The following is a 26,099-nucleotide window of genomic DNA, read 5'->3' on the forward strand; positions in this document are numbered from 1 at the left end:
AATCACCGCTTCCTCATAGGCCACCTCCCTACCGAGACCTTTCTCTCCCCCCATTACGTTCTCCCAAGGTTATTTAGGTGTTTCAAGCCCGACTTGTTCGCTGACGTACCAGCCTGAAAGCTCTTTCGTTTTCTGTCCTTTTGACTTAGCGTTCTTCCCGAGCGTGTTTCTTCCTGCGAGAAGTTGGCAGTGATGTAAATGACTGTGGACTTGTTTAAAGCCGTGCGGCTTGGCTAGCGTGGACTTCTCATTTTGCTGGCCACTTGGAAGTGGTGTTTCTTTCCTTGTTTTCTCTAGTGCGCGGTGATGCTTCCAATTACAGGATGGCTGGGTTCAAAAACAAAGCCACAGCAGGCCGACAGGATGAGACTAAGTATAAAATAACTTAAACACCAAGGAGAAGTTGTCATAAATTTTACAGTTTGTCTTGCTGCTGTGGCTGCATTTTCCTCGTTTGTTTTGGGAGAGATTTGTAGTGAGTTTTAGAGAAAGTTAGGACGCCTTCCCTGGATTTGAGGCATTTTTCTATCAGTGGGATGTTCCTGGGTGGCTGCAAAGCTGTTGTGTTCTGTGGCGTGAGAAGGATTTATCAAAGCAGGTTTTTAAAATTCAAAGGATAAATCTGCTTAAATTCACGAGTGTGCCAGCACCCGTGCTTCGTCCCATCCTGCAGATTTGTCGGTCGCCTTCCTCAACTTCTATGGCCCTTAAATTTCTTCAGCAGTCAGTGGCAAAGGAGTTAGCGTGAGTTAAAGATGTTTCATCAGGAGCTGGCTGCTGCTGGGTTTTTCCTTTCAAACAGCCCACCCGCTGGTTTTGTGCCCTGCCTTTTTGTGCTGCAGATGCAGCGAGCAGGACCACGCTTTTCCTTTCAGTCTCACGTAGGGTTTTATAGACCGGCCTCATCCCTCATCCTCCTGTTGTCTCTTTTAGGGGGCACAAGAACAAAAGTGTGCCAGCCCTGTATTTTTATGTAGCGTGTGAGCATCGCGCCATGTTACTTTGGGTAACCCCGCTCTTGCAGTAACCTCAAGGCCTGGACTCAATCCTCCACATCTCACAAGCCTTGCTGAAGACTGGCTGCACATCTGTGAAGCTCCTGGTTGATATCCGTGAAGCCGTGCTGCTCCCAGGTGTCCGGGAGGCCTCCGAGGGTGCCATCAGAGCCCGCTGACGTCGCAGGGAGGATTCAGCATCTTTCCAGGAGAAGCACGAAACACTGGTGCTGCGTTTGAGAATCTGCTGATTTGAAGCAACTACGTCGGCTTAACATCCAAGCGGTAGCGGAATCATTTTCATCCGTGAGGCTTCGTTTCCCTTGGCTCTGAAACGGTCGCGTCTCGCCCCGGGTGGCCGCGGTGCCGTCGCCTCTGGTCCCCCCGGCCCCTCTCTGCGCGGGGCTCAGCAGCCAGGGGTTGCCCTGGTAACGGGGCAGGAAATTTGAAAAGAGACGAGCCGAGAGCAGCGGCACAAAGGCTTGGCTGCTTGGAATTTGAACGAGGAAGGAAGGCTCCTCGTAGCTCAGCTGCACGCTGGAAATCCAAAATGTAGCTCTTAGGAGTTGCTGTCAATTGTGGGCTTGTTTGCGTCCCTCGATTTAGGGAACAGAAGTTGTCGTGCTTGTGGCAGCGAGAAGCATCTTTAACTTGATGATCCCTGTGGGTCTCTCCCGACTCAGATGCTCTGTGATTCTGTGATTAAATCCACCAGGATAATTCTGACCAACCATTCACCCAGCTGTTTCCCCCTCTCCTGGCCCAAATCCATCATTCATATTTGAATGTGTTTTCTGAAAATGTCTTTGAATATTCACTTCTTTGAATACGCAGTAAGTCGATCGTACTGTCCTTTATCTGATGCCTCTGAATCCTTTTTTTTGTGAAGGAGAGAACAAACATGCGGCTCAGAATCCTTAGACCCCTTAGTGGAGTTCCTGCTGAGGGGCATTCCTCGGGTCGCTCCTGGCACTGTTTCAGCACCGGTGTCTGACCCTGGCAGGTGCGGTGCGGAGACGTAACTGCAGGGCAGACTGAGACTGAAGCTTGGGCTTCCATTTCAGGCATGATGCTTGTTGTCAATAACAAAGAAGTGTCAAGAAAACAGTGTCACACAATAGTTAAGTGCCTTTGTGATGTTTTATCAGCATACGTAATTTATTATTGAACAAATCCATTTATACCAAACTTTAATTAAAGAACAATGACGTTCCTTTGTCTTCAGGTTTTCCACGCTGGCTTTTCAAGTGACCAAGTCTGTGGTCCTTAGAGGGAAATATATTTCTTCTACAAGAGGTAAAAACTCTCTTAAATGACTGGATTTGAAAATTTGTCTTCCAACTGCGCTTCTACAAAATCTGGCAACTAAAGTGCTGAAAAATCTCGCTCTGAAGAGTATCACGGAATCACAGACATTTTCCTTATTCTTATTTGAAACCACAGGCAAATTATTCTTGTTACTCAGAATAACCTTAATTAAGCCGCATCACAAAAAGCCAACATAATGCTTCAGATCCATCAGTTACTTTTTTCCCCTGACACAACAGGAGGCAGTTGCTTTTGTCTGCAAGGAGTGAGCTTCCAGGCTGCTAAAGCTCGGGCTTCGTTGCCCCCCCCGCTCAGGACTAGTTGCTGTTAGGAGCCAGGGTCGTGGAGGGGGCTCGAAAGGGGCGCTGAATTGCTGAATTGAAGCCAGGGCTGTAAAAGATCTGCAGCTCCTACAGGGACAGCGCGTTCCTCTGACATAACCTGTAGTGCCCACCAGAGAGGAGTCAGCGTGATGGATGTGAGGACACAATTCTGATCTGCGTCGTGTTGGTCCTCATCCGTGAGGCTGGAGGTAGCAGGAGGTAAGCGTGAGTGAAATCAGCAAAGGGCTGCTGAGCAGAACTCATCACGAAACACTAACAAACACGTGTGTGCACTCCTGTCCCCTGTCCTGCTCCTTGTGAGGCTGAAGAGACGAAGGGATCTGGGATCCCGGCTGTGCTCTGCGAGCTTCCTGGGGTCCTGCAGAGCAGGAGCACCCTCTGGCAGGTCTCAAGGCAGCAGCCAGGTGAGCAGCGCTCACACCATGGTCTGCCTGCTCAGAGCCCTGTGCCTCATCTTCATGTGATGCAATTTTCCTTCCCTTTAAATACAGACGGTTATAAAAGGGATTTTGCAGTGTCAGGCAATTATCCAAACAGGCAATCAGTGGGAAAACACGCTTACCCCCTCTTGTCTCTTGCATCAGCCTTGATTGCTTGCATCTCCCAGCAATTTAAAGCAGTCTTTCCCAGTTATCTGACCTTCTCTTTTATAGTTTGATCCCACTTACTCTGTTCTGCATATGTTCCCTAGCTACAAACATCCCTGCAGTAGATTTTGTGCAGAACCTGACACGCTGAGTAAATTTACGGTGCTTGTGAGCATAGTTCTCTGTCTGAGATGCTTTTTGAAGATGTACTGCTGCACCAGTAGATACTTGCTGATATTTGCTCCTCTTTATTCTGTCTTTCACTGGGTAAGAATTGGGGTGTACTCCCTGTGTTGGGGGCTCACCAAGTAGCCAGGCAGTCCTTTTTTTCTTCTCGTTCCCATCCAGCTGTGTCCCCTCTCTCCACCCACTGCCTTGTTAATCTTATTACTGTGTTATGTCTTGTCCTGCCTGGCCAGAGCGTTTCAAAGACACGCAGCGTACGCTGTGGGAGCAGTCCTTCCCAAAGCTGATGGTGGTACAGAGAACTAGGCACAACGGTATGGAGAAACTTCTGCACCTTTGAGGGCAAAATATTGCTTAATCTATTTTGAGAGAAGCAAGCGTGCTTTTAGGGTGCCGCAGAAACAAATAAGCAAAGGCACTGTGGGAATTCTGTCAAATATTTATCTTGTGAATTATTAACAGCGGAGAAGAAAAATCAACTTGGGGAGCCTGGTTTGGTTCTTAATTTAACAGTTTTGTCCGGGCTTTCCGAATTGGGCCCTCCGATGCCTGTGCAGCAGATAGCAGCTTGCTGGCCAGCCCAAGTTTGTACAACTGCAGGTTTTTCCAATTCCCTTTCCCTGTCCTCCCCTGTAGGGCTCATTTGTGACCTCATTAACTTAGCGCTGAGTGGGAGGGGTAGAGTCCCCCGATGAATCTCAAATTTTAATTTGCAGCTGCTATGCTCTGACATGTTTTTAAAAAGCAGTTAATTATTAAAATTAAAGTCACCAACTAATTATCTTCAAGCTTCTATTTGGACCAGAAATCGATTTTCATTTAATACGTTGGAGTAAATTGAGGGTTTCTCAGGCTGTTTCTCTTCTTTATTACTGTCTGCTTAAGTAAAAGGCCCATTTAGTGCCCTCTTACTCCTCCGTAATTATGTGCAAGGTTGGGGTGGACAGTCTCTTTAAAAAGTTTAAAAATAATAATTAAAAAAATCCCAATAAATGGATTCAATGCTTGATCAGAACATACAGAGTCACAGGAGTGATAATAACATACAGACTTGCTGTAGGCTTGCTGTAGCCTCGCTCAGAACACACACGCTTGCTGCAGTGATGATAACGAAAGAAAAATCTGTTTTCAGACACCAAGACCTTCCAGAAATGCCACCCAGTTTTCCCAGTGTTCGAGTCCAGTTGTACAGATAGCACACAAGAAGAATTTTGTGTGGAATACTAACGTGTAGAAAGCTGATCCAGAAGTTCAGCTCGCTTGGTCACCTCCAGCTGTTGGCGTTGTACTCGTGGCCATGCAGCCAGCGGCGCAGGAGAGCTGCACGTGGAGCCCCTGGCAGGCACTGGGCAATGCACTGCTGTCACTGTTGGGGTTTTCTTTTTTTTTTTTAATTAAGTATTCAGGTAAATGCATCAGATTTCCTAAATAAAATCTAGATTTTATCTAGATCATCATCCAATATCTCCCCAATTAATGCATGTGAAGACTACCACCTACTACAGCTTTACTTCTCTCCTGTTAAGAAACTGGCTGAAGTTATTACCAACACGGGTATGATCCCCGGAGAATCCTCCCAATCAAAGTGCTGTGAACATGTAGTTGGGGCACGAGAGAGGGATGGATGATCATAAGATGAGGCAGAAGGAGCCGCTGAGCTGACATGGAGGCAGCCCAGCCTGCTTTGGGCTGGATCCCGTTGTGATAAATGCAGGCAGGGCTGCTGAGCGTGACCCCGCCGCCGTGAGAACCGCCCCGCGCTGTTCGTGCGCGCGAAGCAGCCTGCTGAGCTTTAGAACTAACTGCAGGGCAGAGCAGCCCCTGCCCTACACCGATAGCCTGGCCTTTCTGCAAATTAAGCGTGAGGAGAAGAAAAGCATTGCCGAGCTAGCAAACTGTACATTTTAAATATTACTGTCTGAAATACCCTTAATTTTGAGGCCCAGAGATGTAAATCCCTGCTCTCCAACTGTTGATGTGTCTCCGTGTGCATGTATTTTTGCTGGTATGTAGATATAACAGATGGCTTGTAATGTTAGATTGAGACACAGCTGTTAAAATATTAGCATACATACAGATAGGTTTTGTTTGCTGTGCAGGATAGTCCTTACAGTATTAATCCAGCAGATTATGTTCTTATTTCGGTTTGCATCCCATTATTTATACATAGCTGGATTGGATTGGTGTCATGCTCTGTTTCTTTCCAAGTTATATACCAAAAAAACCCCTCACGTTTCCATTTTTAAAGAGGCTTTCTTGTATTACCTGAGTGTTTTTTGACTTTCAATTTGGACGATAAATACTGGGCAGAGCCGAGAAGAGTTCCCATCATGGGCAGCCAAATGCATATGGAAATAAATCCCTTTGGCATAGCTAGTTGTGATGGGAACGTGTTTGTTTGTTTTCCCGTACATTGCAAATCAGTGAATAGTCTTAGTGGATATTGCAAGGTATTGGAAGAAGTATTTAGGTTAGATGTATTGTGAACCTTTATAGGAGTAAAGTTTAGTCGTTTAGCCTATGATGGGATGCCGATCCCATGTGGGCAGGCAAGGCGTGAGAGGTTTGGAATGGCAATTCCTGCTTTCGTGTCTGAAACCCTGGGTGTTTTGGCAGGTAGGGGAATTTTGTGGGAGGATGTTCACAGCAGCCTGGCGACCAGGGGAGTTAGCAGATAGCTTCCTGAATTCATTTGGTGTGTTTTTCCCGGTAGCCTCCTGCCTGCAGAAGGCTGTGCTCCTGGGTTTTAACGGTGTCAGCAAGCGCTCTCAGCCATAGTGAGAAATCTTTGTCTTCTGTCTCGTGGAGCTAATGATCTAAAACTCGGGGGTTTGCCTTAAACGCATCCTTGTAATATCTTCTGTGTCCGGCTGGCTGCAGGGCACTTGAACTCTGTTACAGATGGCTACGAACACGCTGCATGTCTTGAGCACAGGGTGTGATGTTAACTGGCTGTAAGGTGAGCTTAGCTGTGCCCTGCTCTTCCTCCAGTAACATCTCCGTTTTGTACCTCCTGCATTGCTACTGGAGTTTCCCAAGCTCGCTGTAAGGTTATTAAGATGCTAAAGCAGCAAAAAACTACCCTTAGAAAGCATGAATTGATCAACCCGGAATATATTGTAAAAAGTCCTGAGAATAGGGGAAGAATATTTAGACGCCAACACTCACAGGTCTCCTCAGTGAGGACCTTATCCCAACTTTTCACACTACTGCTGGTCCAAAGGCAGCACGCGGGGCTTTGAGGTGAGTTTCATGGCCAGTTCATACCAATCTTAAACCCGGGGCAGCGCGAAGGAGGCTGGTGGCAGGGGAAAGGGCAGGGGTCGATTAACTTGGGCTTGCTGTGAAGCTGCACCCTGAGGCGCCCGAGGTGACAACTCGAATTTGTCCTCGTTTCACAGCCGCGTAGGAGAGCGATGATGGCAACTCCACAGTGCACGGTCACTTCTAGGGGAGTTGGCACGCCGTGGATTCCCCTCGTTAGTCTGTCAAGAAGCACTTTGGCCTGAGTGTCGGAATTAGGAAAACAGAAGTCTTCTCCCATTCTCATCCCAGTGGAAAACATGCTAAGCTTCCTGGGGTTTGCAGTGGCTTTAATGCTGAGTTCTGAGATGATGTGTTAGCTGCGTAAGAAACCACGGCTAGCAGAATCACACATGAAGTAGTAAAAAACATCAAGCCTTTGAGAAAGAGAAGAACTTCTCTTGAATTGAAGGAGTATTCAGCGTTGGTTACATTGTGTTTTAGAAGTCCAGCTTGCCTAATTTTATTCTGCAGGGTCTGTGGGGTTTGTCGTGTGGCAGGCACTGTCGTTCTGGCAGTAAAAACAAAAAGGTGAAGCTACTCCGACTGGGTTTTTGAAGCTTGGCTATGCCTTTACTGTATCTCTTCTCACGTTCCCTATTTTTAGAAATTCCCTTTTTATAAGCTCTGAAGGACTTGATCTTGCTACCGAATCCATTGTGCGCCCTCGAGTTAGTGTCAAGTCTTCTAACAGATCTCGATACCAAATGCTTTTCCTCCTTCACTCAGCAAGATAAATTTTTGAGCGCCGTGCCAACAGTGCGTTTTTATCCTCTTCACTCCTGTTACTCTTCAAGGAGACAGACCTCCCTGGAGCTGGCAGGAGGAGTCGGTGAGTCCCTGACATGCAGATCAGTCTGCAGTGGCAGAGAGGAGAGAGAGAGAAGGTTGTTATCGCTAACGCTCCACTTCTCCTAATGGATATCCTTCTCCTTCTCACAGCGACAACAGCACTCGGAGCGTTTTTCGGCAAGCATCAAAGCATCGATTGCGCTCAGCTTGTACTTCGAAGGTTGTCTTTGCAACCACAGGGTACAGAAATGTGTTATTTAAATTGAAATTATGGGTCTGTCAGGGCTTAGAGCTCCTGCCGAATAGTCTCTTGCTTGTCTAGGCAAGTGTGCTTAACAGTGTCTTGTCTTAATGGTGCCTAAAGCACTGGCCAAAGGGCTGTGTATTTATTTCTCTGTAATACTTTGGAATTCTCCCAAGCCCAGCACAGCAGGCATATGGAGAGGAAGGAGGAAGTCCGAGCAGTCTCAGCTGTCTTATAAAAACTAACACTTCTTGCAAATGGAAATTGTTTCCAGGACCACCCATCTGCATTCGTCAGCTCCTAAACAGAAAGATCACATTTAGGAAAAGTGCAGCTTGACAGATGGATGCCATCTTTCCAGTGTCTTCCAAAGGAACTTCAGAATTTAAAATGAAGCAGGAGACCTCTTTAAAGAACGAGAACAGATTGCCTTTTAGTCATGTAGACAGAGATTGATGTCATTTTTTGTCCTTTAACTACTTTCATCTATATTTTTTCTTTTTTTTTGCTGTAGCTGAGAAACTAACCTCAGCTGTCTGTTTACAGACCAGGAAGCTTAGGGTGGTGTGCGTCATTGCTGCCCTCCCACAAGTAAGCCAGGTGAAATAATTGGACTTAGGTTTTAAAGTGAATAACGGGGTGATTGGTTCAGTCTATAACACAAGAAAAATATAATCTACAAGCATACTCGTTGCTTGGCATTTTTATTGTTGGAATGACTCGATAGCTTATTTAATACGGACATTTATTTTTAGTACTAAGTTAAAACCATCTTTTTTTTACTTCCCAGTAACTGAAGTAATACCAAGTCAGTGTAATCCTCATCGCAACCACAGTTTTTCCAGCTCCCATCAAAGTACGTGAGGTGGGATATCAGGGGCTGTGGGTTAGGTGGTTCACGACGGTTCACACAGAAAATATGAGAATATCCTTTATCCGTGCTGAACAGTGGCCAGAATTGTGACCCCGTTCTGCTTTTCATACCTGCATCACTCTGTAAAGCTTAAAATAAAAAGTGCACTGAGTTTCTCTAGACAAGGAAGTTGGTGGTGAGGTAAGCTTTGAATGTACACGACGCTAAGTGTTCTACCCTAACTTTGTCTTGGCACTGTGCGTTAAAAGCAGGCTTTGGCAAATAACTGAGCGTGCTGCCCTTTGAAAATATGATCTGTGGATTAAAGCTGCCCTTCCATAATTCCTTCAAGGTGAGCAGGCGTGGATTGTTTCTAAAAGAAATGGAGGGACTCTTACACACCTGGCTGCTCGTTTCAGGACCTTTCCGCATCCATTTCTCACGTGGCAGCGTGGTGCACTCTAGCTCAAGGCTAACCTGAGTGACAGCAGCTTTGTCACATCCTGCTGCGGCTTTCTGAAGAAGCCAGTGCCCCGGCTCAGAGCTCTTTGCACCCCCTCATTTTTTAGGAAACACCACTTAGGTTAGGTCAGGACTCTGAAATCCGGCCTTGGCGGTGGTTGAAGTGCTCCAGCAGCTGCTCAGCCCCGGGCACTGACTTGGAACAAGTCACTGCTAGCATCCCTTCGGTGTGGGGACCTGTGGGGTACAGGCTCCAGGACATCTGGTGAGATTCAGAGGAGCAGGCAGAGGTCGGAGCCATCAGACAACAAACTGCCACTGCCCCAGGTAAACCAATTCTGCCTGAAACAGTCTCTGGAGGGCATTCACACGAGCTGCTCTGCTCTCAGAGCCCTTCAGTCAGATGAGAAGTGTGGATATCAAACGGGAGGCAGGACCACGTTTGGGCTAGCTGGTGGTTGTCCGAAGAGTTAAATCCAGCTGGGGAGGCAGCCTGGGAAGCACTGCTGCCCGTGCCCTTTGAGATGCAATTCCAAGTTTTGTTCCAATGAATAGCAAGCTAAATTCAAACACAGGGCAACGAAGACAGAAGGAGCGGGGTGGATCTGGACAGAAGGAGCGGAGCGGATCCTATCGGGTGGCTGGCCTGAGACAGGATTCGCCCTGAGGCAGTTGCTGCCACCAGAGAATTGCAACAGCAATTGATAGTCAGAGCATCGCTCTTTTCCGTGAGCCCGAGGGAAGGAAGCTTCCCTCCTTCCTTCTGTGAGTTTGTGAGGATGCTTCCTGGCTAGGTTTGTGTGAAGAGAAAGGAATGCATAACCGAACAGAGTCGAGAAGGATCGCCAAAATCTTGTTGTTTAAATTTTGCAGTCATGTCACTTCCCAAATAACAAGCCAGCTCAATGACTACTGCTGTACAAAATAAAGGGTAGAATGGTTTGTTATCTCGGTAATAACAGTTCCACACTGTCGTTATAGCTAGAGTTACTGTTCTTGCTTTGTAATTGGCAGTGAGAATTTGCTATATATACAAGAGGAAGAACCTGTGCGGATCTCTGTGGCTTTCCTTTCTCCTTCATCCCCTCCAGAAAACCAAAAGAACAAAGGCAAGCAGGCAATTTCTGCTCGCTGGCAGAAGACAGCCATTCAACCATTGCCCAGGCTTTGTCTTTTCAGCAGACAGGAACTGTAGGGACGGAAGGACCCGGGGCCACGCTGCTGGGGGTGGGGAGATTTCTGAAAGGACCTATGCAAATGAATAAGAAGATTCTGGGGAAAAGGGGAAGAAGAGACTGATACGGTTGCATTGCAAGGTGGAGAGCTCAGAGAAAAGCAGCGATACGTTATCTGATACACAACACCTGCGTGGCAGAGCAGGGGAGGGATGCGAGGGAACTTATTCAGCCTGAAAGAAGTCAGGCTCGTAATACAATTGCTGTCACTGGCCTCGAGGGAATTTGGATGGTCATAAAGATTTTTCTCAGAGGTAGAAGGACCAGGGGGTGTACAACTTCAGATACATTACTCCGTTAGGTGATCTGTCTTATTTTAAGTACTTAAGTACCTTCAGGAGCAACACAGGTGTTTATTTCTTCTTAAACATTTCTCTCTTCACTTTCCTGGATCTCCCAGGACTTGGCCTGAGTCGTTGAAATTTGTTTGACTGTCGCGTCTCCTCTTGTCCTTGTTCTTTTCCCTTTTCCTCTGCATGTTGAGTTGTTCAACAGGCAGTCTTCAAAAGCACAACCCACTGGAACAGAGAGCCTTTTGTTAGGAGCCAAAGTGGAGTGGGCCTGAATGGGCTAAATGTCATCATTTGCGCTGCTTCCCTGGGCAAGATCGTAAAAAACTCTCTTAATCTCCCTGACTTCATTTTTAATAGTGAAAAAACATGATCTGTAGACGGAAGTGACTTGTCATTTTAGGAGCTGCAAAGGAGGAGTAAGATAATTTTAGAGTTAGGCTGCTTACGGGCACGGTGCTGCTGTTACTGGTTTAAAAAAGCTTCTCTTCCTCAGTCTCACAAGGAGTGGTTGTCAAATTTTCTCATTTTCTGTTGTCCGGTGTAGCCTCTCCATGATTTTAAAATAAATGGACTTGATATAATTCATAAGAGAGTTTTTGTTTGCCTGCAGTTGCTATTTCAGGAGACAGAACGGTGCGAGAGAGGCCTGGAGCTGCTGAGAAGCAGAACAGCCAGCACTAGTGGAGCAGTCCTATTAAATTATTGCTATTTAAGTAGATTTCTTCCATGTTGTTTGGGGTGAGTATGTCTGTACTGTCTTTTGAAGAGTACGCCAAGACCATACTCAAAAACAGACTTGCTCTTTGCAGGGATAAAGAACCTTAAGTGCAGCTAACGTGCCCTCTGGGGCACAAGGGACTTTGCCAGTGAAGATTCAATTACACCAGTGTTACCTCAGATGTTCCAGCGTCTTCATCCCAGCCCCAGCTGCCATGCCAGAAGGGGGTGAGTTTCTGCAGACCCGATGTCTGAGAGCGTTGTCCAAACACTTCTTGAACTCCGGCAGCTCCGTGCCGTGACCGCTGCCCTGGGCAGCCTGTCCCAGTGCCCGACCACCTCTGGGTGCAGAACCCTCACACCCAGCCTGACCCTCCCCTGTCCCAGCTCCATGCCGTTCCCTTGGGTCCTGGCGCTGTCCAGTAGACAGTGTCCAGAGACAGCATCGAAAGCTTTACTGAAATCCACAAAGATTACATCGACTGGCTTCCTTTGGTCAACCAGCTGGGCGATCTTGTAGAAGGAAATCAAATTTGTTAGGCATGACCTTCCCCTAGTGAACCCATGTTGGCTCTGACCAATAACTGCGTTGTCCTTTAGGTGTTTTTCAATAACTCCCAGAATAATCTTCTCCATAATTTTATCAGGTACTGAAGTGAGTCTGACAGGCCTGTAATTGTTAAGGTCTTCTTCCTTGCCCTTCTTGAAGATTGGGACCACGTTTGCCAGCTTCCAGTCAACGGGGACCTCTCTGGATTCCCAAGACCATTGAAAAATAATTGAGAGAGGTCCCACAATGACACCAGCCACCTCTCTGGGATGAATCCATCAGGTCCCATGTATACATCCAGGTGGAGCAGCAAATCCCGCACAAGTTTGGGGCTGACTGGCCATTACGGCAGCCACCAGCCCAGAGCAGGATGAGCAGGGTGCAAGGAAGCGCTGGTGCCTTTGTGCTCCCTTGAGCCTGCCTCCTGCTTTGTCCTTGCCCTACGGTGGCTGTGTGCTGGAGCTGGCTTTGCCCAGCTTTCTGACGTGCACACCTTGAGGTAAGCGGGCACCTTCCTAAAGGAGGGAGCTTTGTGCAAACCAAACGCATCCTTAGTGAGGGTGAGCAGGAAAAGAGAAATTTCGGAAACATCTTCATGGAAAAGAGGAGTGTGGTGGAGCATTCAGCAGGACAACTTGCAATTTAAGGGTGGGTACGTGCGAGACTGCAGCAGCAGGAGGCAGGACTTCGGGGGAACAAGCATTAGCCACTAGCTTACTTTTATAAAGAACTCACTTCGTTTTCTTATTTCCTAGGTCCTTTGAAAAGAAGGGAAGTTAAACCCTCCCCAAAATAAAAGCAGAGTTTTCTTTTTCATTTTCCATTTGCAGCAAATAAAGGATGACATTATTTTATGTCTTTGCCAGTCGTGTCAGGTGTCAAAACTATCCAGAAGCAATTTCATGGATCCTTGTTTCCAAACACTAGACTTACCAGTGTTAAAGGCGATAACTTTAAAAATAAAAGCGTGCACATCTGAAGTAAATATTTAGTCAAGTAGAAAGTTTTCCGTGGGTAACAATGAGCTTGTAAATGTAAATACTTTCCAACTGTTGGTTCCTTTTTCCTCATCGATAGCTGCAGAGGTTTATACTGCCTCTCAGGTAAGCTATTGCCAAATAGTTACAGCTCTGTTGTTATGTGACGACATTTCCAGAAATGTGCAGCACTGGAGAGAATTCAATCAGCTTGGTAAATACTAGTTGTATTTAAAAACTTCAACAAAATTCCAACGTGGTTGTGTCTTATATTCCCAAAATGAACCTCTTGCAAGGGCAGTCTTAAGGAGGAGATAAGAAAGAACTGAAATTTGAAGATTTGCCTTGCTATTTTTGGTAATTCTCACTTATATAGTCACAGAAGATGACCTCTTTCTTGGTGGTGGTCTGTTCTGCGCTGTAGTTTGGGAAAAAGAAATGTTGAATTGGTTTAAAATACTTTCCAGGAAACTGCTGCTAAAAATGTAATCTTTCTAGCTCTTGAAACAGCCTACTCTTCAGCTTCAGCAAGATTTAGGTTTTTCTATATATAGCGGGTCCATTTCTGCTTCTGCTACTGCAGCAGACTGACGATTAGGTTTCTTGCTAATCTTGCCAGGCTGTGGAGAGGGGACTGGTTTCAATATAATGGGCTTCTTAGAAAAATGTATCTGGAAGAGAGTTCGTGTTAGCTTACCCTGCAGTATTGCCTTGACCAAGCAACTGTCACCTTTTCCCTTCAAGCTTTATTTGAAATACAAGCCAAGGAAAAGAAGGGGCTTGCTAGAGGGTCACTGCTGGTTCTGCGCTTTGGAGGTAGCAGAGTCATTGAACATTCATATAGTGCTTTGTTTCATTCTAGTTTTTGTTTTAATCTTGTAAGTATGTATTTTGCTATTCTGTAGTTACTCTTAACAGAATGTAATTGATCTTAGGTTGATATCTAAAGATACGGTGAGGCTTTGGGCAGTGGTCAGTGATAGGAATTACATATTGACTCCTGAAGAGCTGTCAAGCCATAAGAACAAAATGAATCCATGCTGGATAATAAGAAGATAACATGGATTATCAACGTACACCGGTTTTCATGAAGTTACAAGTCTCTGTTCTATTTCTTTCCTTATTTCTTACCTTCAAAAATGTTTAAGAACAGCTACACGTTGGCTATTCGTGGTCGATTTTCCCTCAGAATTTCCAAGTGCTTCTATCACCATACCACTGTGACTTAAACCTGTTACAAGGCAACGAGTAGCACAAGACACCGGTTCTTTGTTCTCATTAATTTCCTTCAAGCTTTCATTTCACAGCACTTTCTGTTGGTTAGGCAGGAACAGGCATACCTGCTGTAACTTCGCCCTGCTTACAGCCCTGAGCTGGAAGCGAAGAAGTTTTGTGTCTGTGAGCCTGTGTGTCTGTGGCAGCGTGTATGGTGGGACTGTTTTTTATCTGCAGATAAACTGTGAGGACAGAACTGAGATTTTAACAGATGGGTCTCTTCGGTTGGACAAGATGCTGCGGGAAGAACGTAATGGAAAATGTCCCGTGTTTGTGTTTTGTTGAAACAATCAAAATAAAGAACCCAGCCCTGCTGAAAATATTTAAGAAATAGAGATAGGATTTACGGTTACTGTGTAGGGATCTGAAAATCGTATTTGAAAAAATCACAGTATGTTTTATTTCCATACTGTGAAGGAGTCTTACATTTTCTGATACTCCTCAGACTGCGGTCTGATCAATTGAATGTGTTTTTTTTTCATATTATCCCACTAAATAAGCACTTAGTGATTCATGACGTCCGTCATTTAAACAAGCAATGCAAAGAAGTTCGTACGACATTTATTGGGGAGTGTGAGTCTGAGCCTGAATCCTCAAAGGTGTTTAGCTGTCTAATTCCCATCGATTTTGATGCAAATTGAGTACATAAATGTCCCTTGTGAGTCTTTGTCATTGTCCCCAGGCTTCTTACTTGCCTGCCTTCCTAAAATGCATAAGTGCTGTATTATGATGATCAGTTCTTCCAGCAGGAAAAGTTCAGAAAAAGAAGGTTATGGTTGTGAAAGCCCTAACACCTCATTAGTCAAATTACAGCTTCCTGCTGGAATGTTCTACAAAGCTGCCGTTTGAAGCTTTTGAATTCTCCCTTTTCTTTTCCAGCCATTTCATCCGATGGTGAATTTGGAATGCTCCAGAGATTTTCGACCATTTCTGTGTGCCCTCTACGCTCCCGTGTGCATGGAGTACGGCCGTGTCACTCTGCCATGTCGCAGGCTCTGTCAAAGAGCATACAGCGAGTGCTCCAAACTCATGGAGATGTTTGGGGTCTCTTGGCCTGAGGATATGGAGTGTACCAGGTGAGCAAATCTGTCTTGTTTCTTTCGGAATCCCAGAGCAGTATTTCAGATCGTAAAACATCCCAGATCATACTAAAACAGACAGTTGAAATGTGTTCCATTACAAGTGCCCTTATTTTCCCTTCCGTTTGTGTCACAGCTCGTTTCCTGGGGAGGAAGCTGAATTCATGTTTCTATCATCTGCCCAAGAGATGAATTGAAAATTTCTGTAGGCAATTACTGTAAAATTTTATGTTAAAATGTTAATGCATATTAAATGAATGAATTTACCAATCTAGTTTTCCTCTTCTTTGTCATATATGCAGACCTGGCTTTATTTGCTGTACCAAAGTAGAACAGATGATACTGCTCTAAATTCCTCTGAGAGTTATACAAAGTTACTCATGCTGGAGATTAATAGCCCCTTTTTCTGAAGGGGAAGCCGGCTGGTTTTGCAGAGCGTATAAAATCTCTGTTTTCAGAGATTCTACCTCTTGTTGAGCATGTATGGAAAGACATTTTCAGCTTTAAGTTACGCAAATTCAGGGAAGTGGTCATGGCACCGAGCCTGCCTCAGTTCAAGAAGCATTTGGGCAACTCTCTCAGACGTGTGGTTTGATTTTTGGGTGGTCCTGTGTGGAGCCAAGAGTTGGACTCAGTGATCCTGTGGGTCCCTTCCAGCTCAGGATGTTCTATAATTCTGTGATCCTTGTGAGTCCCTTCCAACTCAGGATATTCTTTGATTCTGTGAGATAATTTTATAGCAAAGCATTCAGTGATGTTCTAATCTATTTGAAACGCAATATACATGTAAATGAAAGCAATGTCTTTGTGTTTGTTTTTTTTTCTAGTAAGTGACTTTAACAGCTAATAAAGTACAGGAACACGATCAGGAAGAAATAGTTTCTCACAGTTGGATAGGAGAGAATGAAAAACAATCAAAAACTTCTTTTAGCAAAAGAGTAAAGTCAGAGGATGCTTCTAGGTGCTGATAATCTGGGTCAAAGATTGCTCTTAGTTTGTGCTCCAAACAGGTGCCTGGGTCCTTCAGGTCCTCCTACGTGCGGCCCACACCAGTAGTGAAATTTCAAAACCACAGATAAAGCTACCAAAGCTTTGCTGTGTTACTGTTAGAGTGACAGAAAATGAACTGTGGCAGAGGAACCTGCACGCTTAGATTACGCTGTGCTTGCTGAGGAGATAACATCTGGCAGAGGGGGGAACTGGGCAGCTATGTGTGGAATCCCCCCAGTCTCTCCTTCACAGCTTCAGACTGCTTCTCCAGCAAACCTTAGCCTGCCATCAGTTTGACCTAACTGCAGGAGTATCTTCATCATAATTTCATTTATTAATGACAGTAGCAGTGCTAGGCTGCATTTTTGCTCTAACTAGCTCACTGTCCTGTCTGATAGCAGCTAGTGCGGTAGCATAGGGAAGGGGTTTAAAATGATCTATAAAATCATTCTTCCTTAGGCGCATCACCTCAGTTTACTGTAAACCTAAATTTAGAGACATCCTGAGATGGACTTTTTATCCTCACCTTTATGCTTAAGGCCCCAATAGGCACCTCGTCCATTTATTTCTCTATTTTTAAACCTATTGTACAGTTTCACCATCCACTGAAGTCTGGGAAAATAAGTTCTAGACTTGGTTTATGTATAATGTGGTATTTCACTCATTACCCATTATTTGGATTAACATTGCTTTCTCTCCAGTCCGTGTGTCTAAAATCAGACAAATAAATGATGTTACTGGGCTTTGCAGAGTGTGTGTGTGTGTGTATTTCTTGTAAATAATTCTTTTCTTACTTTCTAGATTCCCGGATTGTGATGAGCCATATCCTCGCCTTGTTGACCTCAATTTAGGTGGGGAGCCCACAGAAGAGGCCCCAATGGCAGTGCAGAGAGATTATGGCTTTTGGTGTCCTCGAGAGTTGAAAATCGACCCTGATCTGGGTTACTCTTTCCTGAGGGTACGGGACTGTTCCCCTCCTTGCCCAAATATGTACTTTCGTCGTGAAGAGCTCTCCTTTGCTCGCTACTTCATCGGAGTGATCTCCATCGTCTGCCTTTCTGCTACCTTGTTTACTTTTTTAACTTTTCTGATCGATGTCACAAGATTTCGCTATCCAGAAAGACCGATAATATTTTATGCTGTCTGTTACATGATGGTGTCATTAATTTTCTTCATTGGCTTTCTGCTTGAAGACCGAGTAGCGTGTAACGCATCGAGCCCTGCCCAGTACAAGGCTTCCACAGTGACCCAGGGCTCTCACAACAAAGCTTGTACCATGCTTTTCATGGTACTCTATTTCTTTACCATGGCTGGCAGTGTTTGGTGGGTCATTCTTACCATCACGTGGTTCTTGGCAGCCGTGCCAAAATGGGGCAGCGAAGCGATCGAGAAGAAAGCGTTGCTCTTCCACGCCAGTGCCTGGGGCATTCCAGGAACTCTAACCATCATCCTCTTAGCAATGAATAAAATTGAAGGTGACAATATTAGCGGCGTATGTTTTGTTGGCCTCTATGATGTGGATGCATTAAGATACTTTGTACTCGCACCCCTCTGCCTCTATGTTGTTGTCGGAGTTTCCCTTCTGCTAGCTGGCATTATCTCTCTCAATCGGGTTCGCATTGAAATCCCATTAGAAAAGGAGAACCAGGACAAGCTAGTGAAGTTCATGATCCGGATTGGCGTGTTCAGTGTTCTGTACCTCGTGCCACTGTTGGTTGTAATTGGCTGCTATTTCTATGAGCAGGCTTATCGAGGTGTGTGGGAGACGACGTGGATTCAAGAACGCTGCAGGGAATATCACATCCCGTGTCCCTACCAGGTGAGGAAATCAATATGACATGTTGAGGAGTGCAAAAACTGGATATTGAGGGGTTATGCTAAGCCTTAATTGTCATCCCTAACTCAAAGTGCTGCTATTCCTGCAAGGGAAGTTTCTTACCGTTCTCAAGTTATTTGGATAATGTGTTGGGCCTTCTGGAAGACTAAGTATTGTTGGGAAATTGGAGGTTTGCATCAGCTGCGTGGTGCTTCTTTTTATAGCTAATAGCTTTGGAGTTTCTGGTCCATATGGAACCTACACAGGATATAAGATGCTATTTTAAACTGACTTCAAGAACACATCTTAATGAGTTTATTTTTGGCCTTTAGATATGTGATAGAAGTTCTGCTCTGAAGGAGTTTGGCATTTAAGCTCAGTTGTCGTCAGCCTCCTTACTGCTTTTTCAAGTGCTTGTTCTCCTGTAATGGTTTTGTTGCCTCGATCAGCCTACGGGTTCTGTGCTCATTTTAAAGCAATCTATGAATGTGTCAGAAACATAAAATCTTACTTGAAATGTCTGCTGAAGAAAACCAGAGGTTACAGCTCATCAGTGCTGGTTGGTAAAGAAAATTACACGTACCTACTCTGTGTTTAACTGAGTTGTCACAGAACAGCAGACAGTAAGAGCATTAGATACCAAACTGTCCCCAGTTTACGTCACTGTTACGCTGGTGCAGTTGCAAAGAAAGTATTTGTGTAAGTATCAATTACTTGAATCCTGCTTGCCTTTTTTGAGCCAAAGTAGCAACTTGGTTTTGGAATGGTATTTCTTAAATGCTGTCAAATAAGATGCAAAAAATAACTTAATTTCAAGAGGATTGTACGGCAACCATTTATTACAGAGCTGCACAAGCATTTAAAAAAAAAAGTTAGTATTTTTGCTCTAAAGCAGTTAAAACACCAGCTGGGTTATCAAAGCTCGCATTTTAATGCAATAAAATATCACTTAAAGGTTTGGCTTAGTTTATGTAGCTTGATAATAATCCTTTTATTACCTTTTAACCCTTTTTATTGTTTTCTCTGTTAAATTTTATTAGGGTGTGACTCTTCCATCCAATGTGTGAGCATTTTTATGGCAGGAAATATCTGTCAGTGGGTGTGTTCAGTTTCATTTGCTTGATTGACTCTTCATTGCTGCAGTTCTTAATATGTTAAATTGATTGATGTCTAAAAAGAGGGAAAGAGAGGGACAGAGTTTTCTCAGTTAATTCCAAATACCCACCCATATGCCAATCTAAAATGCGTATTGCTTTCTCAGAACGTAGAACAAAGAGTATTTTAAATATTGAAACCTCTGCTGTCTAAGGACCAAAATCCTGCCTGGTGGAATAATGAAAACATGTAGTAAAATGCTACCCAAGTCTCTAGAAAACCGTTAACATAATGGCTCAGCAGGAGTCAAAAGAACAATAATGGTTTCATTCACGTCAAATTGGGTTGAAGGACCCGTAGAGCCTAGGGAGTGTTAGAAGGATTTTTCTTCTAACCCATCCAATTTTTTTTTTGTAAGCTAAACATGCTTCCCCAATTACACTACCCAGACTTATAATTAAAACAAATTTCCAAAGCAGTGGGGAAAAATCATTTTATGCTTAGTTCGTGCAAGTAAAATAAATTACTAAATGAGGGGAAAATTTAAAGCTTCCTAGAGAGTATCGCTTGCAAAATAACACCATATTTTTTTTAAGCCTTGATGGTATTTAATTTTAAATATTTGAATTTTGGGTCCTGACATTAGAATATCAGCTTCTTCCATATTAGAAGAAAAAAAATCCTAAATTGAGAGTAGCAGTTGATTTCACAGTGGGCGTATGTTTTATATGCATGGCTTAGATGGAGTTGTGGTAGTTGGAATCTGCTGCTTGCATTGGCACACGTTTTCCAACACCTGGAACTAAATAACCCCCAAAATGGAGGAAGCGAAAAGATAGTTTTATGCTTTGACCTTGATTTCTGGCAGCCTGGATGCTTCCTGGGTTGACCTGGCCACGTATCACGGTGTTGGATCTGGGAGGCATCTGCCTTGTGAAATGTTTTGTTCTTCTGTCTAGCCTTACAGGATTAGATTCGTGCCATTCCTGCTGTTTCCGTTAATCTGACCAGTGTAAAGCTCACCCATATAAATAAATCTTTATTTTTTTCCCCACAAAGACAGGAAATCGATATTCCCTCTCTTGCAGGAAGAGGTGCAGGGCAAACGGGAGCTGGTGTTACCCTGCCCTGCCCCTCCAAGGTGCTGGGAAAGATGAGGAAGAATGCGGAGGGTTTGTAAAAGCAAGCAGCAGCTCTCTCCCCATGAGCACAGCCCAGTCCTCACATTTCTCTAGCATTTGCAGGTCAGGTAGGAGCTTGAATCTGCAGCCTGGGCAGCAAGTGCAGGTTAAAAAAAAAAAGGCGGCTGTTGTCCCTCTCGTACCAGGCCTGTGAGGCTCAGATGAGCTCCAAGATGACCCATCAAAAATCGAGCAGAGCGAATATTGTTTCCTCGAGTCTCCTTTAGCAAGGAAAAGCCAACTAGTACATTGAGGGGTTGGGTTTATTTACAGTACATTCAGTGTATCTAAGGATTAAGAAATTTAGTCGCACTTTGCCCACTGCAGGGTATATGCACCGTTTTTATGTTTAACGACTTAAACAGGTTTGGGAGAGCGAAGAACTCAGGGAGCCGAGTTTTGTGTCAGCCTGGGCAAATTTCTTAAATGAGTTTAAAATATCAAGGTTTCTGTGTTAGATCATCCATCTTTCAGTATGAATAACGGCAAATTGAGTAAGTAGTTACCAGAAATATTCATTTGTATGGCTTCTGATGCTAGGACTATTCAGAGTAGTTGCAGTGATGTGCTCTGGTTGCAGTCAGTGTTACTCCTCTGTGAATTACCTGCTCACAGCAGCCTAAAAATGTCGTAGTCCATCCCGTTCCAATCTCACCAAGGTCAGTACGTTCATTTTCTTGAGGGGGAAGCAGTGCCTTTGTAGTCTACTTTCAGCACAGTAATATTCAAATGAAAGCTGATTTTTTTGTTGATATCCCACTTTTAACTCAGTGCCTTAAAAAAGAAATTCACGCTTGGCCTCAAAAAATGGATTTCTGTTTTTGTGGAATAAGAGTTTGTACAACGTAAAAAAAATTATTTTTCACTAGCTATAGAACCTAGTACCCCCATCGTAAACACGCAGCATTGTAGCTGGGCTGTGTGCCTTAAAATTCTGACCTGATCTCTCATATATTATCTTTTTTGTGAGAGTACAGTACAATTTGGTATTGAGATAACGTGCAGAAATCAGGGAAAAAAGCACGGAAGCATGACACAACCCAATAACGAAATAATCCCGTCTAGTCATCTGTTTTGCTGCGATTACGTGCTTTTCTGCTGCTCCTGCTGCTTCTCTTTGTAACAGAGATGGTTCTGCCGATGCCGTCATTCAGCCCCAGAGCCGAGCGCTGGATTTCCGTAACGTTGGGCTCCGGGTGGGGCATTGGGGAGGTGAGGTTCTGCGTGCTCCTAATGCAACGCAGAGTCAAGCTTTAAGCCTTTGTTATCACTGAGAAAATGTCCAACGTGACTATCTTTCATCACTATGTCTTTGATAATTTTGGCCATTCTTAGCAGGTTCTACATACTGCCTTGGCTTTTCAGTCTCAATCCTGACCCAAAGGTTAGCTGTCGGTTTGTCTCTCCTCTGTCACAATTTCTACCTTGTGTGTTGATGGAGCGTGCTGTGCCTCGGTACCAAATTCGGGTGCTGGGCTGGGATGTGACTTTGGCCAGTCCCTTCGCAGAATTGCAGAATCCATTGGGTTGAAGAGGCTCTGGATGTCACCTATTCCAATCCTGCTGCTCAGGCAGGGTCAACCCAGGATTGTGCCCAGTCGGGGTCTGAATTCCTGTTGATATAAAAGCTGGAAGTTCACCTTTGCATCAGAAATCTGTTCTCAGATATATCTGAGATGAGGTAAAAGGATTAAAAAAGGTTGAGGTGCATACAGGCACCATTACATATGCTTGATCTCCAGGCACAGCAGCGTTTTGTTCTGTACAAGGAGACCGGCAGAGGTTTGTTCCTCTGGGCAATGACAAAGGCGATCAAACTGGGACACAACGACCTGCCCCAATCCATGGAAATACGTCTCTAAACTGAGATAAATTTGGCTACAAAGTGAAATAGCGACGTAAGGCTGTCTCCAAGGATGGTTGTAATGTACGTTCCTCCTATGAAAAGTAGGAGTTCACGTGGTCGATACGGCCTGGCTCTCTTGGAGTGGCAGTTAATGGATGTTAAAAGCTTTTACCTCTTTTATTACTCACATAATTGAACTGTCTAAGGTAGTTTAGGCCTGAAAAGGTTAATTGGACTGATCCGCAAAATCAGGTTTCAAGCAAAGTAAAGGTCTTGAGTTAAGGTATGTTTCTGTTCAATCCGAGTGTAAACAGACTCTCCGGAGCTTTCGCAAATGCCTCAGGGCTGGGCTAGGCACTGTGCTGGTGGGAAAGACGTCTCATTTAGATATTAAAGAGAAGAAAGAAAGAAGATATTTCAAAGACATTCGCTACCCTACTGCGAGTCCTTGAGAAATGGAACATGAATTATCTTTGCTTGTGACGTGATATGCATAACTTGCCCACCCATGGGGGCAAAAAGTTTTGTTGGGTTGAAACGCTTTAGTGCTAAGAGTAAACGTGGTGCTGCCTGCTTATCTTGTCGGTGGTGTTTAGAAGATTGGAGGGAGATGTGGGTAGCACATAGGATTTACTGTAGACGGGGAAGACTTGATAGCAGGATAAGTTCAGTTTTGTGTTGTAAACTCACTTTCTTTTTCTTATTTTTCATTAGGAGCTCGGTTCTGTGCTGGGTGCTGAATGTCCAGTCATTGTTGCAGTATATTCTGGGTAGATTCCTAAGCCCGGAACCAGAAGGAAAAGTAGTGACAAGAGAGCGTGTAGAGATGGAAGGTTCTGAAACGCAGATATCCAGCTGTGGAGTCGTTTTATGACAGACTTAACCTGTGAACAGCACTGGGCAAGTGCACAATGTCTGCACCGCTTTGTCATCTGTTTTGTTAGCTTTTGGGCTTGGCCTCATATAAAGCAGTGGAATTTCAGAAGTAAAATAATGGGGACCCGTCATTGATCCCCATGTATCTAATTTCAGATGTCTCCATCTGAGCCAGTTATCCTTGCTCCCTTTTCTACCTAAGGCAGAGGAATGGGCATTTTTGGAGTGATTTGTTGGATATTCAGATGAATTGTACCCTGCCTTAATTTATTGTTTGGTTGAAGAGGTCACATTTGCTCTTATTTAAATATATTTATGTTAGGAGTTTTGCTGGAAAATTCTAGGGCTATTTTTGGGGGCAGGGAGAGGAGAGGTTGGGATTTTGCTTTCTTTTTGTGTGTCCCTCCCTTTCCCTGGTTACTATGCCTATCTCTACAAGCCTTTTCTATTTTCCTTGTGATCTTATCTTTAAAAAATTAAAACCTCCTTGATTTTTTTTTAGGGAGTTAACTATTAAGAGCGATGCTTTAAGAAGATGTAATGCTGAATGTCATTTCTATCAGCAACAGAAACAGACGGTCAGTCCTGGCTCTTTTTTCCTCTCTGCTTTATCTGTTGCACTCAGAGACAAGGCTCCAGTCTCGCCATGCAGTGATGTCAAATGGGCTGCTCCCGACCATGGGAGTTCTCACCCACTCACTTGTGTTCATTGCTGGTGTCAGATAGAAAAGAGAGGATTAATTGTGGTTACCTAAGATACCAGCAGCTTAAAAGGAAGGAATGTTTTCTTAATAGTGCCTCTTGTCTGTCGGTGGCAGTTATATGTATCTGGTACAGGCACAAGGGAAAACAAAGCTTGCTAATATATTTCTGTTAATGTTTAAGTTGAACCACGTTACAGATTATTTTAATGCATTGACAATTAATATCAGAGAAATTGATTTTAATAATAGCATTAATCCCAGCTTCTGATGCTTTTAGGTTCAAGGATTTGTTGACTCCGTTTCCCATTTTCAAAAACGTTTTGATCTAATCAAAATTTTTTTTTTACTGTAAATTTTCGAGGTCACTTTAGACGTGTGGAAATTAACACTTGAGATAAGTATCTCTCCATTTCAGCCTCTTGGCTCACTGGCAATTAGAAATGGCTTTATCTGCTTGTTTTGCATCCTTCTCTAAAGGTTGCCCGTGTAACGGGGGTGGGGGAAACGCTTCCAAGTGAGCTTAATTCCCTCTTGGCGTGGGCTCGTCCTTCCTTTCCTTTCTGCTTGGTGCCCTGAACAAACACCGCAGGAACGTTACTGAAACCAGAGACTGCGCATAGCTTCTTGCAGAACCCTTTCAACACGGGGAAGCTTTCTTATGAACGGGTGCCAACTGAGAAGCGACCCCGGTGGTAAAGTACTGGTAGGCTGCGAGCCAGGTGTATGTATGGGAGCGTTTAGTCATCTGCTTTGCAGTTCCTTCCCTCTGCTCAACCTTGCAGCTTGTGGTGCTGTCTTTGAAAGAAATTGCACAGGAGCAAAAGAGACCCAGAGATGTGCTGCTGAACTTTCAGCTCAGGTTTTGCAGCCTGTACTTGTATTTGGCTTTTATACACGCAGAATAATCTACTTTTTTTTTTTTTCCCAAAAAAAAATCTTGATAGAAATTTGAATTTACAGAAAGGATTTAAAATTTTGCGATGGCAAAGTTGACTCGCATGCACTTAAGAAATGCTCTTGTCGCAGCCTGTCTTTTCCCATGGCTGCCCTGCGAGTGAAGTGTAACCCCTGTTGACACAGGCTTTATTTTCATGCACAAATGCTTTAGAACAATTGCACACGCGGACCAAAGAGAAGAAAAGATGGGGCTTGCAAACATCTTGCCAAAAACAGTGACAAGAAGTAATTGTTGAGACGCAGAGCCTGCTTTTTGGGGTGCAAATTGCGTTGGGATGGAGTTTCCCCGTTTTAATTTGCAGCAATACACTGCATTTGCTGGTTTTTGCAATTTTCTTCCCTAATCGGGGGTTTTACCGTGATCTTTTTAAATACAAAATGTCTCAGCTGTTTTACCATCTGTGTTACAGTGGGTCTTCAGAAACATGCGGGGGAGTGCTCTGAGCTGGATAAAGAAAAGAGGCTTTGTTGAGAAATGTCTTAGCACCATTTGTGTGTGGCACAGGCATAAAGAGAATATATTTAGAGATGTCTATAAACCTAGACTTCTCCTCCTCCCTCTTTTTTCATTAGTTATTGTTTAGAATTCCTCTTAGAAGAGGTAATGGATTTGCTTAAATCTGCCCTAAGGAATTGCTTCTTGCTTGTTGAATGTAATTATTCTGTCCTCCAAAAAAGAAAAAAAAAGCGAGGTAAAAACGTATTTTCCATATTGCTGTTTACTCAGAAGAGACTGAGCAAATCCGAATTACGAACTCAACTTCTTTCAAAAACAAAAGTAATGTCAGCTCAGCAAAAGAATAGTAATCACAGGATTACATCGTTTTTCTAGGAGTGAGTCAGTTAATTTCTCCTGTTTTACAGACCTAGGAAAAAGAATATATTCCAGCTAATTTCTTAGCTTTATTTTTAGCCTTAGTAAATCAGTGCTCGCTCCTTGCACATAGAGGACTGATAAATCCTGCAGAGGATGCAGTGTATTCTCTTATCTCACCTTGGCATGCATATGATTTCCAGTCAATTAACATACTGAGTGAAAGCAATCATTTCATTCACGTGAGTCATTTCTTTTTTTTTTTTTTTAATTGGGTTGGCTGAATTAGAGACAAAGAAGTGTTGACTTCTCAGCCATTATCTTCAGACTGGCTGAGCTGGCCATGTCCCTGCTTGACTCCTTAAGGTCACCTTTTCCTTTTTTTTTTTGTAGATTTTTTTATTCGCTATTTTGCTGAAGGCTGCTTGCCCAAGGAGGTCAGATCTTGCTGCTTTTGAGTTTTCAATTTCACTCAAATTTCTTTATAATAAACATGTTATATATCTATAGCAGCTTTTAATTCTGATTATTAGGGGAGCGCTCTTTTTCTGCTGATGGTTTTCATGGCTATTAACACGGCAGCAAAACCATGAAGTCAGGAGCTCTGTTTTCTCTGGTTT

The 26,099-nt window shown here is 44.0% G+C and overlaps 1 protein-coding gene across 1 annotated transcript in view; it reads left to right on the plus strand.

Annotated features, from left to right (window-relative positions):
- Positions 1–26,099, plus strand: part of FZD3 (frizzled class receptor 3) — a 60,356-nt gene that overhangs the window by 15,093 nt on the left and 19,164 nt on the right. Inside the window, exons 3-4 of the mRNA XM_040552399.1 lie at positions 15,001–15,197; positions 16,992–18,009. Of these exons, the coding sequence (XP_040408333.1) occupies positions 15,001–15,197; positions 16,992–18,009 (1,215 nt within the window). The remainder of the gene's footprint in view (positions 1–15,000; positions 15,198–16,991; positions 18,010–26,099) is intronic.

Source organism: Cygnus olor, chromosome 3 (assembly GCF_009769625.2).
Source record: "Cygnus olor isolate bCygOlo1 chromosome 3, bCygOlo1.pri.v2, whole genome shotgun sequence".
NCBI lineage: Eukaryota > Metazoa > Chordata > Aves > Anseriformes > Anatidae > Cygnus > Cygnus olor.